General features: G+C 38.6%; 1 protein-coding gene across 3 annotated transcripts in view; it reads right to left on the bottom strand.

Annotated features, from left to right (window-relative positions):
* The window catches only part of Rad54l2 (RAD54 like 2), a 110,391-nt gene that overhangs the window by 71,793 nt on the left and 21,970 nt on the right, over nucleotides 1-16,628 (bottom strand). For all 3 annotated transcript variants that reach the window (XM_004625149.3, XM_023706338.1, XM_023706336.1), the window contains one exon: nucleotides 1,788-1,980. In XM_004625149.3, the coding sequence (XP_004625206.1) occupies nucleotides 1,788-1,926 (139 nt within the window). In that variant the 5' untranslated portion in view covers nucleotides 1,927-1,980. The remainder of the gene's footprint in view (nucleotides 1-1,787; nucleotides 1,981-16,628) is intronic.

The raw sequence follows: 16,628 nt of genomic DNA, 5'->3' as shown, positions 1-16,628 counted from the left end.
AAGAAGAAGTCAAGATATAAAATAGGCATGGTTGCGCCTTCCCATAATCCTACCACTCTGGAGATTGAGTTCAAGGCCAGCCTTGAGTACATAGTTCAAAACCTGCCTGAACTACATAGTGAGACCCTCTCTCAAAAAAAGACCATGCATAGATCCATTATATTTACCAACAGTATTAAAATCTAATCTGAACCTGACAAGAATTCTAGGACTATCTTAAAACATAATTCCGAAAACCCAGATAATATAATGCAAATAGATGCAGTCCCCTCCCTGATAACAAGAGCCAAACAGGACAATGTACCCTCATCGCATCATGGTCTTCCATTACTTTCATTCATTCTACTTCATAAAGACAAGTTCCACAACTACTAGGAAACTCAAATTAAAATAAGGTATCAGTGGACAGTGATTGCTGCCATCAGAAAAAAATAAAAACTGCAACCATCATTTCCCAGAAGAGGTAGGAAAACTGATTCCTGACCAGTATGGCAGCCATGAGGATGGATGAATGTAAAATTCTGACTCCAGACTAGAATATATTTTCTTAAGCTCTTTCAGATTCAGTAATCATGAACTATGGCAATTTTTAGTCCCAAGAAGATGATTTGTTATAAATAGGCAATATCCCTGAGTCAGTCAGTCAGTACTGCAAATAACTAAATCCTATGCCATGAAAGGTCAGAATTGAGAAGCCTGTGGCTAAGTCCAGATAACCTAACATTAGACAAAAGATTAAAAGAAAATGTTCAAAAGGTAGAGCCAGGAGGCTAACTAACCTAGGCTACACAGCAAGTTCTAGGCAAGCCAAGGTACACAGCAAGACCTTGTCTCAAAAAACACAGGGGTGGGGGAAGTACAAAAAAAAAAGGTTCAATACCACTTGAATAAGTGGAGTAGGGGGAAAAGGGGTGAACAAACCAAATAGGAGAAATCTAAAAGGAGCCTACCAGGCTGGGGAGATGGCTCAGTAGAATGAGTGCTTCCCTGGCAAGTGCAAGGACCTGAGTTCAATCCCCAGTTCCGCCAACAACAACAACAAAAAGAAACAGTTGGATCACTACGAGTCCAATCTACACAGTGAGACCCCGTACCCTCTGTACTAAATACAAAGAAAAAAAAGTCACTTTAGGGTCAGGGACATGGCTCAGTAGAATAAGCACTTCACTGGCAAGCGCAAGGGTCTGAGTTCAATCCCCAGTTCCGCCAAAGAAAGAAAGCAAGCAAGCAAGCAAACAAGCCTATCAACTATAGAAATGCAGTCCTTTCCCAATAGGAACAGTTTAGAGTCACCAGAAATGGCCAAGAAGCACAGCAATACCCTTTCTAGAGGTGCAAACCTGTTTAATGAATCTCTCTTCATACAATTCTCTTATGTACACGGACACAGAATTATGAATACAATTTCAGAAAACTCAAGAGAACACTCACAATTACCCTACCCCTTCCCAAGAGTCCATGACCCCAGGTTACAAAGTTCACCATAGCAATTCTGCTATGGATTTTCTCATAACTTGAGTAACTATACTTCACCCTCAAATCTCTGGACGAAAAATACACCCTTATCAAAGATGAGCTACATGCTAAAAGTGCTGCCAGCACTAAAACAAGGTTTATGTGTAAGAACCACAATCTATTTCCTGGGAATGAGTATCTGTGTGTACTGTTGCTGAGTTTTCAGACAACCTCCTCTCCATGGATAGCCTACAAAATTAGAAACATCAAACTCTTCCAGAAAAATTTCATTACAAGCAAGAAAAAAGCAGTCTATGACTAAGTCTACTCACCATCCAGCAGGTCTTCCTCATCATCCCTGTCATGCTCCTCCACTGCCACCACCTCCTCCTCCTCCTCCTCTTCCGCATCCTCCAGCTCCACGTCCGGGTCCAGGTCTGGATCGCTCCCTGAGGCGGATTCGTCTGACATGGCTCCCAGAGATCCTCAGTGGGCATTACCGACTCATGATCCACTGCAAGAGTCCTAGGAGGAAGTCAAGGGGCACTGCAATCACCAAGGTATCACTTGGGAGTACAAAGTTTTAAAGAAAAAGATACTGAAAATGAATGTCTAAGCAAGGCAAGCCAAGCATATCCAAACCTCAGCCTTCTCTCTGAGGACTGAACATTTGGCAACTCTGCCTAGCTCAGTATTCTCTTGGTTTCTTGCACAAGAACTTTTTTTTTTCTTGGTGCCAAGAATTGAACCTGGAGCTATGCAAATAGTAAAGTATCACAGAGCTGCATCCCTAGCTCAAGGAAATATCTTCAAGTAATAACAGAAACTACATACCTCAGGATAGCCATTGATTCATTCTTCTTGTATTAGTTCTTTCCTAGGCACAACCCCCCATATCCATATTTGTCTATACAACTACGTACACATAACAATCACAGGCACTATTTCAGGCACAGCAAGGAGAACAAAACATGCAGGAAGTGCACAATGGCACCACAGAATTCTCACTGCACAGAGCCCAGAAGAAAACAAGGGGTTATGGCTCAGCGACACAACACCTCCCTGGCAAGAACAAGGTCCTGAGCTCAAACCTGGTAGCAAAAAGAAAGAAAACAAAAAAAAACCTGGTACCAAAAAGCAAGGGACACAGATATCTGAAGGAACACATTCCAAGCAGAGTGAGCATCAGGGGCTGAGCTCTGGAGTGAAAAGGACTGGGAATACTCAAGGAAAAATGAATAGGTCCTGCGTACAACAGGGCTTTAAGAGCATAACTAAAACAGTTCTAGCTCCAGTCACCTGAATGGTTTTTAGGGGAAAACTAGTTCTTTACCACAATGTGACTCTTCCCAAGGACATGAAGAGCCTCAGATATGCAATCTTATCTGTCCCATGGCTCTTCCTGACCTCTTAGCTCATTCTAACTCCCTTTCTTCTAAGAACTGTCCCAGATATCCAGATACCCATTTCCTTCTTCTGCATTCTACTAACTCATTATAAAGCCTTTACATACTTCTAGTTAACAAACTGATTCAAAATAACCTTAGTTCCAAAGGTTATTTGGTAGATAATAGCAAATGGCAATTAAATACTCTCAGTCTTCACTGAAGGGCAGTGAAGAGGCTCCTGAGAGAGGTGATTTAATTTCTTTGATTGTCAATTCTGATCTAAGAGTAAATATTAAGGGCAGGGTTTCAGAAGCAGCTATGTCTTTGTGTCCTATAGCTAGAAGTATGTCCTACCTATGTCTCAGTTACTCATTCATACTCACTCCCTCACTTGCCAACATGCTACATTTATTTCTGTGCATCCAGACTGTGTGTGTCTCTTTCTCCCTCCTTTCCCACTCTCTCATCACTTTACTATAAGCTATAAAAGTAATTTCTTCTTTTAAAAAATGTAGGGCCAGATTGCTGCAGTCCTGTGATGCGCAGGGTCGGGCTCAGGCTGGTGGGGAAGGGAGGGATCCTGAGACTCGGGCTGATGGTATCACCTGGAGTAATTCGACTTTGCTCTTGCTGGCAGATTCATTTCAAATAAAAAAAATAAAAATAAAAATAAAAATAAAAAAGTGGTTTATACTTAAAAAAATAAATAAAATAAAAAATAAAAATAAATAAATAAAAAATGTAGGGCCAACAAGATAGTTCAGCTGACTAAGTGCCTGCTTAGGCAAGCACAGAGACCAGGGCTCACCACATGCCATGCAGGCCCCAGCCCTGCCCCTGTGTATGCTGAGCCAGCCACCAAGTCTGGGTGTGCTGGTGCACGCTTGTAATCCCAGGGCTGGGAAGGATGAAAACAGGAGGCTCACTATGAATCTAAGCCCGAGCTGCATAGTGAAACCCTGTATCAAATATATACCAAAAAAAAATTAATAAATAAAATAAGAGATAGCTAGATAAACAATTCAGAGATAAATATAGCAGAATGCTGACTTGTAGATTCACTAATTATTTCTTTTTCTCTGTTATTTTCAATTCTTTCAATTATAAAGGAGGAAACAGAACAAGGTACATAATTTTTTACAAGATATCTGCTGCAGACAACCACACAAATACTGAAGTTAAAAAAAAAAAAAATACTAAGGTCATCCTCAGCTCTTCTTATCTCCCAAAATAAAAACTGAGGCACAAGTTTCTAATTATTCAACACAAAAACTATCCTAGAATTAAAATCTTTTATTAAAGATCAAACACGAAACTTCTGTCTTCTGCTAAACAAAAGGAAGATGAACACGGAGGAGAAACAGGAGGTACAGCAGTAGCAAAGTAAGTCCTTCAGGGTTTTAGAAAACTATAACTTACATATAGGACTGCTGAACAGTAGAAACTAAAATTGTGTGTGTGCGCACACATACACATGCACATATGTAGGTCATGTACTTAGCCTCTCAACAGGACTAAAGCAAAGAACAAAAACATAACTTAAAATAAAAATTTAAAATTTTGTATTAATAACTTACTTCCATTAACAGCTGTAAAAGGCACTAAGGAACAAAAGGAAAGTGATCCACAATATAAATTACTATAACTAACACTGAGCTTCACTCAATGATCAGACACGTCCCACATCTCTGTAGGACTATTCTGGGACTCTGGTTTATTTATTAGATTTCAGAAAGGAAGGAGAAAACACTTAAATGTAGCTTTGGAAGTGAAATTATTTCTCAATATTTGTACGGAAATTATCTCCAAATAGGAGTATATGATAATCCATCAACAACTACTCTGTTCAAAAGTTAATGTTCATTCATAGTCCACAAAATCTCTGTCTCATCCTAGACTGCCTTAGATAAAACTATTTTCCTTGCTGTGTGATTGGCTTATTATGGAATTACTCTTTGTTTTCTTTTTAAGGAGATTTAATTTGGCTCCTGTGAAGTAACTTTAAGACAAATTTTGTTATTAGCAAGTACCTTTAGGTAATCTGAATGCCTCATTCTAGAGAAGAAACTGTTGTGGTAGTAGAATGACAATCAGAAATAAATACCAGGCCCGGGGAGATAGCTCAGTAGAATAAGCGCTTGCCTGGCAAGCGCAGGGTACTGAGTTCAATCCCTGGTACCGCAAAAAAAAAAAAAAAAGAATACCATAGCAACAAGAAAACACCCCATATGGTTCTGGTTAACAAACTGATTCAAACCGGGTGTGGAGGCACAAACCTGTAATTCCAGCACTTGGGAGGCTGAGGCAGGACTGTTGTGAGTTCAAAGGCAGCCTGGGCTCTATAGTGAGTTCAAGACCAATCTGAACTACAGAGACCCTGTCTCAAAAAGAAAAAACAAAACAAAACAAAACAAAAAAACACTGATTCAAAATGACCTCAGTTCCAAACTACTGGTAAATATTAGTAAATATTAATGAAACAACTGCATTAACAATAGAATGAGATGTTTACAGCCACTACTCAAAATGGTAGATATTTTAAATAGTATTCAGTAGAGAGGGGAGATAAAAGGATGTTGGATAACAGGGACCAGAATATAGTTACATAAAAGGAATAAGTTCTATAGCATAGTATGGTGACAATCTTCACAATTTATCATATATTTTATAATAAACTAGAAAAGAGGATTGTTTTGAAAAGAGGATTTTAAATGCTTCCTATAAAAGGATAAATGTTTAAAGAGGTGAAAGTACTAATTTAATAGTCTAGTGAATTAGCTTGTAAATAGGTTTTTAGTAAATAAGGAACAGACAGGCCTAAGATAGTGGTGACTAGGTAAAAAGAAACCAGCAATACATCAGACTAAGAGCTAATTCAAGCCATACAGCTCGTTTAGCTTAGAAATGTAAAGATACACAAGGGAAAAAGGATAAAAAGTCAGATAACAAAGTACAGACAAGGACCCTTCCCAGGAAGAAGCTTCTTAGGCAGAATATGATGTTAGTTGACAGCTCCTACAGACCTCCAGGCTGGACTTCAAGAAATATTAGAAATGAAAACTAGATAGTTTCCTGCAAAAGCACATATGGATTTCCCTTAAAGGACTGGGGAATAGCTCAGTGGCTTAAGTCCCTTCCTGGCAAGCTCAAGGTCGTGAGTTTGATCCACGGTATTGGGGAAAAAAAAGATGCTAAACTAAGTCAGTTGAGTGACTGACTTTGTAGACTCTATACAGATAATTCTTCATTTAAACAACATATTTATACAGCTATATATTTCATGTTTATAGAGTCTCAAGGATTTTTGGCACTATATCTTATTTATATAGTACTATAATTTTTCCAGTTATACTGTACTGTACAGTAATGTAGTTTTATGTTCTGTTGTACATTACAGTAGTGCATGTAAGAGTTATGAAAAAAAGCAAAGTCAAGTTAGAGTCTCCTTTAACCATTTCTTTGTTCTGCATATTGTAATACATATATATACTATATACAATTCCTCACTTAGTGATCAATTTGCTTAACAACCCAGTCACCGGACCTTAACTCAGTCATTAAACAAAGAATGTCTGTACTACAAAGTTCCTTGCACCCAGGTCACCCAGCTTATCCATGTAAGACCAGGAAGAAAGCATGCTGGAATTTCCACTTTCAGAATTACTTCCCAGAAACTATAAGCTACTTTTTAAAAATTATTTCTAATACACACTCTGCTAACTTCATCTGCAAGTCAGTGATATCATTTTTTGACTTAGTGAGACAACAAGCTTGGATTTATACAGTTTGTACAAAGCTAACTGTTTAACTAATATCCTGAATGGCTTACTACACAGTGTATACATGTATGGCATTATCATACTATGCCTATTAATATGTAAAATTACTGCCAATTTTTTAAAAAATGAAAGCCACAGTAAAAGTACCCAGACACAGGAGGTGTCATATGCTCGTGATCCTGGTATTCTGGGAAGCTAGAGCAGGAAGAATATGACTCAAGCCCAGCCTGGGCAACTTAGCAGCTTGGAGCCACTCTGTCTCAAAACCAAAAAAGTAGAATAAAATAAAAGAAGGGCTGGATATGTAGCACAATGTGAAGGTCCTTGATTTAATTCCCCTATACCACTCCCTCCAAAAGAAGAAAAAATACCCAAACTATCAGATTCCCATAACAGAGAAGACTTTGGACAGCAACAGTTCTGCATCAAATTTGGTTTTTCTTTCCTTCCTTTCCATAAGTCACTAAATGAGAGATAATGACTGCTCTTCTCAGCAATTTTCAATCACACCACCTACTTAAGGAGTATGTTCTTCAAAAAAGTAACAGGAGGATTATGGAGGAGTATGGCGGAAGAAAAGGTATTCTTACAGGACAGCAGCAAAAATAAAACATTCTGTCCCTTAGGACACACATATGCCTTCATGTGGGGCCCAGCTGTTCAGAACACAGGGAAGGTATCCCTGATTCAAGCATTTAAATTTTAGTAGACATGGCACGGGGGGCGGGGGGGGAGCTGGCAAGAACAAATGCATCTTCCCATTTATTCCTAACTCCATGTGCAACACTGATTTAATCTTCGAGTCTGGGCCTCTCACACAGAGACGTTGAACAGTGATCACGAATATGTGGCACCTTCAAAAGAACAGTGTTTCCACAAGCAAACTCTGAGCATGGATCTCTATTTAAATGAAACTGGAGAACTAGTTATTCAAAGAAATTCTAAAGAGAACTATTATAAAAGCTAATATTCAACTTGCAAGTGTGTCAATAAGTCTACCATTTAGTATACTGGGTTTGCTAAAAGGAAGCTATAATTATGAAGAAAAACTCAAAGCTAATCTCAGTCCTGCTTCTTACAGCAATCTCAAAAATAAAGGAAAAGGTTATTCTACCCTGCTAAATTCAAAGACATGACACCTGACTAATGACTGGTGCCTATAATCCCAGCACTATGGAAGTCTGAGATCAAAAGTTCAAGCCCAGCCTGGTCAACTTAGCTAGACCCTGTCTCAGAATTTTAAAAAGGAGTTGAGGGATTAGGGATATATGCAGTAAATGAGTCAGTGAGAAGGCCTTGGGTTCAAGTCCCAATACTGCCAGAAAAAAAAAAAAAAAAAAAAGACAACCACACATGGCAATCCACACCTGTAATCCCACCACTTAGGAGGCTGAGGCAGGAAGGATTATCATGAGTTTGATGCCAGACTGGGCTACAGAGTGAATATGAGGTCAATCTAAACTACATAGTAAGACTGTCTCCAAAAAAGAAAGAAAGAAAGAAAGAAAGACATTCCTTTGAGACCCCATAAAAAAGGCAAAATACTGCACTGAGGATGGCGATGTGTAATAGAGGGGTCACGCTTGGAGTGTCTGCCATCCTGGTCTTCTAAATATGTACTTCTTGTCATGACATACCACTTATTGCCATAATGTCTCTCAAGGAAAGTTTGTTTGTTCGTTTGTTTGTTTGTTTTTTAAAGGGTAATAAATGTAAAAAAAAAAAAAAACCCACTAAGCTAAATTATTTATCACTGAGGCTGGTGAGATAGCTCAGTGGGCTAAAGCACCTGCTTAGGCAAGCTTAGGCAAGCCCAGGGACCATGGTTCAATCCCTGGCACCACATGCTGAGCTGGTCCTGCCCCCAGCTCACACTGAGCTGGCCAGAGTCTGAGTGCAGCGGCATAAACCGGTAATCCCAGTGCTGGGGAAGCTGAAAGCAGAAGGATCACTATGAGTCCAAACTGTGCAGTAAGACCCTGTAACAACCAAATACATTTTAAAAATAATAAAAATAATAATAATAAAAGAAAAAAATAAATTATTTATCACAGATGGATTTTTCACTATTAAAAAAAAAAAAAGGCAAAATATCCTGCTTGTCCAGGGCTCTTTTGAGTGGTCAACTTTTCTTTTTCTTGAAGCTGGTTGTCTACGGAGTAGCCAGCTTTGCTATCCTTTCTCTGTGCCGCCCTACCCATGCAAATCAGCCTGTTTTGCTGCATAATTGACCAACATACTCTGCCTATGGCACAGCTATACTTTTCTGTAATAAACTTTCATCTTAATTTAATCATAATTAGTACATGTATAATTTCCATGTTTTTGTTTGTTTGCTTTTTTGTGGTACCAGGGATTAAACTCAGGATTTTTTCACTGAGCCTTATCACTGTATGTGATTTTCCATTATTTTTTTCTGTTTGTTTGTATTTTTTTTGGTGGAACTAGGGATTGAACTCAGCCTCTTGTGCTTGCCAGGGAAGCGCTTGTTCTATTGAGCAATCTCCCAGGCCCCTGCCCATTATCTCTTATGGGAATAACATATTCAGTTCTCAAAAAAATTTTTGGTGTTGAAACACGAATTTGGAACCAATTAAGTTCAACAACAAAGGTATCACAATACTATCAAATTCCATACTGCAATTAACCTCTAAGAAACCAGTGGTCAGGTTTGGTACAATATCAAAGAATATACACAATTACGTGAAAAGTGTATTGAAACACTCCTCCTTTTCCAACTCCATTTCTTTTTTTGGTTTTTTAAATATAGTTTCTTCTGATTTCTGGTAGATACTTTAAACTCACCAAACATTTTGACAAGTCAGTGTGTTTACTATATTAAGAGCTACTAATTTTATTTATTTATTTATTTATGCCAGGAATCAAACTCAGGACCTTACACTTGCTAGGCAGGTGCTTGTGTCGCTGAGTTATTGCCCCAGATCCCCAACTAAATTTTTATAGAGATTGGTTTTTCTTCATGTACTTCAACAATTCAGAAAGTACACAACAAAAGTGTCACAAAGGACTAGATTTAAAAAAAACATAAAATAAAAAACTATGACTCCAACTACCTCTATTCAGCCTCAGGATCCTGTGCTTGTGCTTGCTAGGGAAGTGCTGTGCCACTGAGCCATATTTCTGGCCCAAACATTTTTCAAATGTCAAACTATTCTGCTCTTCTAATTTTGTTTTAGAAAATAGTTATTTTTCACTTAAAACATTTTTCATGAGAGCTGGGAATGTTCCTCAGTGGTAGAGAACTTGTCGGCCATACATAAGGTTGTAAGTTCAATCCCCAGCACTGACAAGAAAATATTACTATCCACTCAGTAATACAGGGTCTACTTAGTATGAACAAGGCACTGAGATACAGCCCTAATACCAAAATAATACTAGCAACAACAATAATGTTATTTATGTTAATATATTTAGTGTTAACGTGATATTAATTTCTCAGTTTTAATTTCTAGTACAGCAAAGTACTGCTAGATAAAACTCCAATTATTCCTTTAAAAAAAAGTGAGGACACCTCAAGAGATAAGATTTTTAAAAATGAGAATCATTATTCTAAGACAAGATTCTAAAATCTAGGGTTCTCCTAAATGCCCATCAACTGTGAATAGATAAAAAAGATGTGTTTGTTTTTTTTTTTTTTTTAATACAATGGAGCACTTCTCTGTCATAAAGAAGGGTATGTTCAGGACATTTCTAGGAAAATGGATGCACTTTGTATCCATACTCTTTAAGTGAAATAAATCAAACACGTGAATACTCTATAATTCCTCTGATATGAGAAACCAAAAGTATATATAAGGACCAGAAATGTATTTTGAAATAGGAGAAAAATGTTCAAATGAGGAGGGAAACAAAACATGGGGAGGAGGAAAGGAAAAAAGGAGAAAGTTTAAAAAAAAAAAAAAAAAGGACAGAAGGAAAACATGAAAGCAACAAGACAACTTTGTAAATGGAAAAGGGAGGAGGGGTTTTTAAGGGAAGGTAGGGAAATAGGGGGAAAAAGTAAGTTATATCACATAGAGGTACATATTCTCTATGATGAATGTGATCATTACGTATACCAAAAATGTACCAATAAAATCTAATGTAAAAATTTTTTTCAAGAAGTCAATAAAAATATAGTCCTATAATATTCAAATAAAAAATGGTAGGTTGATTTGAAATACAAGATACTCTTGGGTTATTTAATAAATGTAATTAGCCATCAAAGGGAAACTTTCTCAGTGACTGAAGTTAATACTACACTTACAAAATCAGATTTTTATTTTTACCACTGAATATCTTCTCCCCAATCACACCCCCACCTCATTTAAAAATAGCCATGGATTGAGGTTCAATGTGTTCCCCTATGAAGTTCCTCTGTCTTAGGCCTTTTATCCAAAAGGTCACTGAGCAACAGAACTCTGCAGAATCAGTCCCAGACATTTTGAACGAGCAAGAGTAAAGTTCTGGAAGGGCATTGTGAGGCCAGCAAGTGAAAAATCCACATCCTTCCCCATGGAATTATGAACACTGAAGGGAAAAAAAGGGTGGCAGGGGACAACTGGGTTGAGAAAAGAAAGGCGCTAACTCAGGGAGGACAGTTTGGGCTATGAGAAGCCTGTGACACACAGACACCACTCCACCCTCTAACATCTTCGGCTTTAAAAAATTTGCACACATACACATTAACCCCTTTTCATTGAAAGTATGAAGTTGGCAAAAAGAGGAGAAAAGCAGAATCACTGAACACAAGGTGTGAGGCAGGAATAAAATCAACTCTAGCTAAATCTGTTGCCATTCAATCTTTGAGCTCTATAACTCTTTCCACATGCTTTTTTCTTTTATTCATCCTGAGGATGGAACTAGTGCCTTGCACATGCTAAGCACACACTATACCACTAAGCTTCTATACTCCCATTTCCAGTTCTGACTTCTTAAGATGGAGATGCCAGAGATAAGGGCCCACATGGTAGGGACAGAGAAGACTCACTTTTTACAGGATTCCTTGAGCTGAGGTCAACTCTGAGTCTAGACCAGTCTATAAGCAAGCCACTTTTCTCTGATAAACCATGAGATGAAAAGGTCTGGCAAGAAACCGAATCAAGCTCAGCATCTCATCTTTCCAACTTTCCACAGTTTTTGCCCATAGAGAAATTTTTATTCTCTATGGCTCCACCCTCTTCTAAGGTGCTTTCAAATCGACAAATACAAGCTTTGCATAGAGAGGGTTGTTTACCCTTTATAAACCTGTAAACATTCAGCATGAGCTGTGGCAGACTTCTCAAGCTACCCAACAAAGTCCTAAAAAAACTCTGTTCAAGTAGCATTTCAACAAATCAATGCTCTTTCATCTGGACCTAGTGGTACAAGCCTATAATCCCAGAATTCTAAGAGGCTGAGGCAGAACAGCGTTTTTGACCTCAGCCTGGGCAACTTAACAACTTGGTAAGATTCACTCTCAAAATCAAAAAAGAGCTCAGTCCAAATGAAGGTCCTAGGTTCAATCCCAATCATCAAATATATATGTATTTGACTTTGTCCTTACTTCCTAGAAGTTCTAAAGTACTCACAGAAGCTCTAAAATCCTTAGAATTTCCTGTTTATTCTTTTGTTATTGATAGAGGTCCTTTTAATCACATTACAACATATGAATGACTAGGAGTAGGGCCTCTAGTGGCCCAAGGATAGGACAAGATCAGGAGACTAGGGATAGATCGAGTTCTGCAATAACTCTTGAACAGAGTCTCAGAGAGCTTTCAGGTTGGTAAACAAATCAAATGTTTGGTTAAGATTATATACCAGGAGATAGAAATTCTGCTCTGTGCCTCCCAGTCCAATACCTCGCCCTATATGTCTCTTTCCTTTGGCTATTCCTGAGTTGTAGCCTTTATATAAATACCTAAGTGTGTTTCTGAATTCTATAAGACTTTTTAGATTCTAGCAAAATATCAAACTTGAGGAGGCAATCAAGGAATGCCTTATTTCTACCTGGTTAGCCAACAGTTATGGACTCTTTGGGACTTGAGTCTGGCATCTGAAGAGGGGGTCAATGCTCTTAACCTATGGATCTGCTCTCAACTCCAGATTGTATCAGAATGAATTGAAATGTTGAACATACAATTGATATCCAGAGAATCAGATTATTGATTGCTGGTCTTGGAAATACCAACTGGTGTTGGGAAATCGAGACAGGTGATTAAAGCATTGGCAAAGCTGCTGGGGAAATAGGTATGATCTGTGAATTACAAAATCTCAGAACACATGCACAGAATAGATCCCAAAACCCTGCAGGTGGGCATCTCATGAGAACTCAAGCAGATTTTCAATAGGATGGCTTGGGCCTGAGAAGTACATGATACACTGAGTTTTCACTTGACCAGTTCTTTGCTCAGGACAAAAAGAATCTAGAAACTACCCTCAGGAGATTCCAGCAGATCCCCAGTTTTTGGGGGGTTTTTTTGTTGTTTTTTTTTTTTTTTGAGAAAGTCTTCGTTTGAGGCTTATAGCTCAGCGGACTAAAGCCCCTATTTAGGCAGAGCACAGTGGTCGGGGTTCGATCTCCGGCATGCGGTGCCAGCCCCACCCCGGGGCGCACTGAGAGGATGATTGAGATTGGGCATGGTGATGCATGCTTGTAATTCCAGAGCTTGGGAGGCTGAAAACAGGAGAATCACTACAAGTCCAATCTACATAGTGAGACCCTGTAGACTCTGTCCTAAATACACACACACACAAAAGCCTCAAATTTGCTATCCTTTTTGCCTCAACTTCCCAAATAACTGGGATTCTTAGATGTACACACACTGCTTGGAGGCACAATTTAGACCAGTTACTTGTATAAACCTGCTTTATGTCTCGCTCTAGTTTAACAACGGAAATAAATCTTGAACAAAACAGTGATATCTGAAAGTCAGCAAAGACAAGTGGGAAAAAAAGTACACAACTAACCTAAAGCCAAAGTAGTAAAATAGAAAAGACTTCTTTCAAATATATTCTTATAACTTCTCTGGGGGAAAGCATACAGCGTATGGAAAAAACATAGGTTATATATTTTCCAAGTAAAAGTATATGCAGCAAAACCCTCTTTTTGAAAGTGGAAAAAAATGGATGTTAACCCTTGGGGAAAAGGGTCGCCTGTCAAAGGTCAGAACATGACCCACATATGTGCGTATGTCCAGCCATATACATCCCAACTCTGCAGAGAGAGGATATTCTATGGAGATAAGGTCTGACTTCCTCATAGCAAATGGGAAGTATAAAGACCAGAACAGCTCTGACAAGGGTGGCTATGTTCAAGAGACACTCACAGTACATGGAACAATAGCCAAAGACTGGAATGAACTTGAGAAATATTCAAAAGAAAACAGTATCTAATGATTATTTTGAAGAAAGACCAAGTGGAAAGGTAAAGAGGCTAGTAATTTATTTATTACAAAGCCTAAGAACTTTTAGTTATAAAGGCACTGTAACAGGAACTGTGGAGGCAGTACAGATTCATGCTTCAAAACTCAAAACTCAGATGTAGAGACCAAGAAGTGATCAGGGGCTGGGAACATAGCTCAGTGGTGCAAGTGCCTGCCTGGCAAGTGCAAGGTCATCAGTTTGATTCCTCTTTCAAAAAAAAAGTAGTGATCAGACTAACTCTGATCAACAAAAATAAAACAACAAAAATATCATTTTGAACCTTATTTGAATAAAACAAGTCTCTCACATATGAATAAACACCAAACCCTAAGTCAAATCTAGTCATAATATAAAACTGTATCAACAGAAAAATGAAAGATACTACTACTAATGCATTTTCTTCCCTGTTATACTAAATATATGCCCTGAGCTTTAAGGTACTTTCTCTCCTGGTCCCTTTGTAACTAAGTATACACATCCCTAAGTATACACATTCATCCTGTTACAATAAAGAGTGTCATCTAAGATTGGTGTGATAATGTGCATCTGTAATCTCAACATTTGAGAAGCAGAGGCAAGAGGATTATAAGTTGAAGGACCTGGCTAGATAGCAAGATCTTGTCTCGTTAAAAACAAACAAACAAACAAAAAAGACCATCTGGGGCTATAGAACAAGGCTGTACCTTAGAATCAAATCCCAAACCTCTGCCTCATCAGTGCTTACTATGCCAAACTATAACATCTGCTGTGTTAGATTTCTGTGGTCTCCATGATAAACAACTTTAAAAAACAAAAGGTTTATTTTGTCTCACAGTTTCAGTCCATGGTCAGCCTGTTCCATTGCTGTGGGTGAAAGGTGAGGCAGATCATGGTAGAAATGTGTGGAGAAAAGCATGTCACCTCATGAGAGCGAGGGAGCAGAAAGAGGGAAAGAACATGTGCTGATGGGCTTCCTCATTCTGCCTGTGTTCTATTCATGCCTCCACTACCCACAATGTAGAATGTGCATGTACATTCAGAGGAGGTCTCCCCGCCCCAGTTTGCTGACCCATGTGCCAATCATTTTTGGAAAAGCCCTGACAGACACACTCAGAAGTGTACTTTACTAATTTCCTAGGCATTTCTTAATCCAATGAAGTTGTCAATCAAAATTAACCATCACAGGGCCAGCCATATAGCTCAGCAGATTAAAGTGCCCACAAGCAGGCACAGGTGACCAGGGTTTGATCCCTGGGCATGTTGTGCCAGCCCCGCCCCCGGGGCACACTGAGATAGCAACTGAGACTGGGCATGGTGGCACAAGCCTGTAATCCCAGCTCTTGGGAGGCTGTAAATAGGCAGATCACTACAAGTCTGACCTAGTAATGAGACACTGAACACCTTATAGACCCTTCCCTAAAATAAAAAATAAAAAAAAAGAAAGATTAACCATCACAGCTGGTAACCACTGTCTAAAACAATCTAGTAGAGTGAAAGAAAGGAATAGGTTAAGCGAGTGAAGAACAGAAGTGGAACACCAAGTGACCACTGCCAAATCTCAAAGACTGCCTACAGAGGAGCAAGAGGATTAACAAAGTTCCATTCTGTGGTCACTCAGTCTACAAGAAGTTATTAAACATTCCTATGACCTGTTCCCTAGTGGACATTTCGCTAACACAATAGTCAAAATAAAATTATCTTGTTCTTAATGAAATCCATATTATTTTTGCACTAGCTTGGATACAACATACAAGGCATGCCTTTTATTATTGCTGTTCTTTGAGGCATTGTCTTGACATACAGTCGAGGCTGGCCTTGAACTTGCTAAGTAGCTTGGGCTGGCCTGGAATTCACAGTCCTCATGCCTCAGCCACCTTAAAGCTAGGATTATAAGCACATACTTCTACACCCAGCTGCTCAGATATTTGACATGATATTAGAATCATATAGACTAGGCTTTGATCTTCAGGGAAAGTAAAATACAGAAATTGTAAGAATAATTATATATTCTGAACCAGATGTAGTAATCCACATTTGTAATCCCAGCACAAAGGCAGAATAGCACAAAATTTCAATTAGAGCTCTTGAAACTAACAGCTGTGAATAAGTCAGTTTTGTATTGCTGAGACACAATACCCAACACCCTTTTTTTTTTTTTTTTTTTTTTTTTGGTACTGGGAATCACACTCAGGACCTTGCACTGTGCCACTGAGCTACATCCCCAGACACTCATAATTTAAAAGATTTGGTTCAGTTTCAGGAAATTCCATCCATGTTCATGCTTAATTCACTCAAAAGCAGAAACATCAATGGTAGAAGATGAATACTTCATTGTGACCAAGAAACAGCACCAGAGGAGCTGGGGAGATAGCTCAGTAGAATAAGGGCTTGCCTGGCAAGCACAGGGTCCTGAATTCAATCCCTGGTACTGAGAAGAAAAGAGAAGAAGAAAGAAGAAAGAAGAAAGAAGGAAGAAGGAAGAAGGAAGAAGGAAGAAGGAAGAAGGAAGAAGGAAGAAGGAAGAAGGAAGAAGGAAGAAGGAAGAAGGAAGAAGGAGAAGAAGAAGAAGAAGAAGAAGAAGAAGAAGAAGAAGAAGAAGAAGAAGAAGAAGAAGAAGAAGAAG

The sequence above is a fragment of the Octodon degus genome, unplaced genomic scaffold (genome assembly GCF_000260255.1).
Source record: "Octodon degus isolate 3935 unplaced genomic scaffold, OctDeg1.0 scaffold00008, whole genome shotgun sequence".
In the NCBI taxonomy this organism is placed as follows: domain Eukaryota; kingdom Metazoa; phylum Chordata; class Mammalia; order Rodentia; family Octodontidae; genus Octodon; species Octodon degus.
The sequence above is the reverse complement of the archived record's forward strand: the minus strand, read 5'-3'. Positions and strand labels throughout refer to the sequence as shown.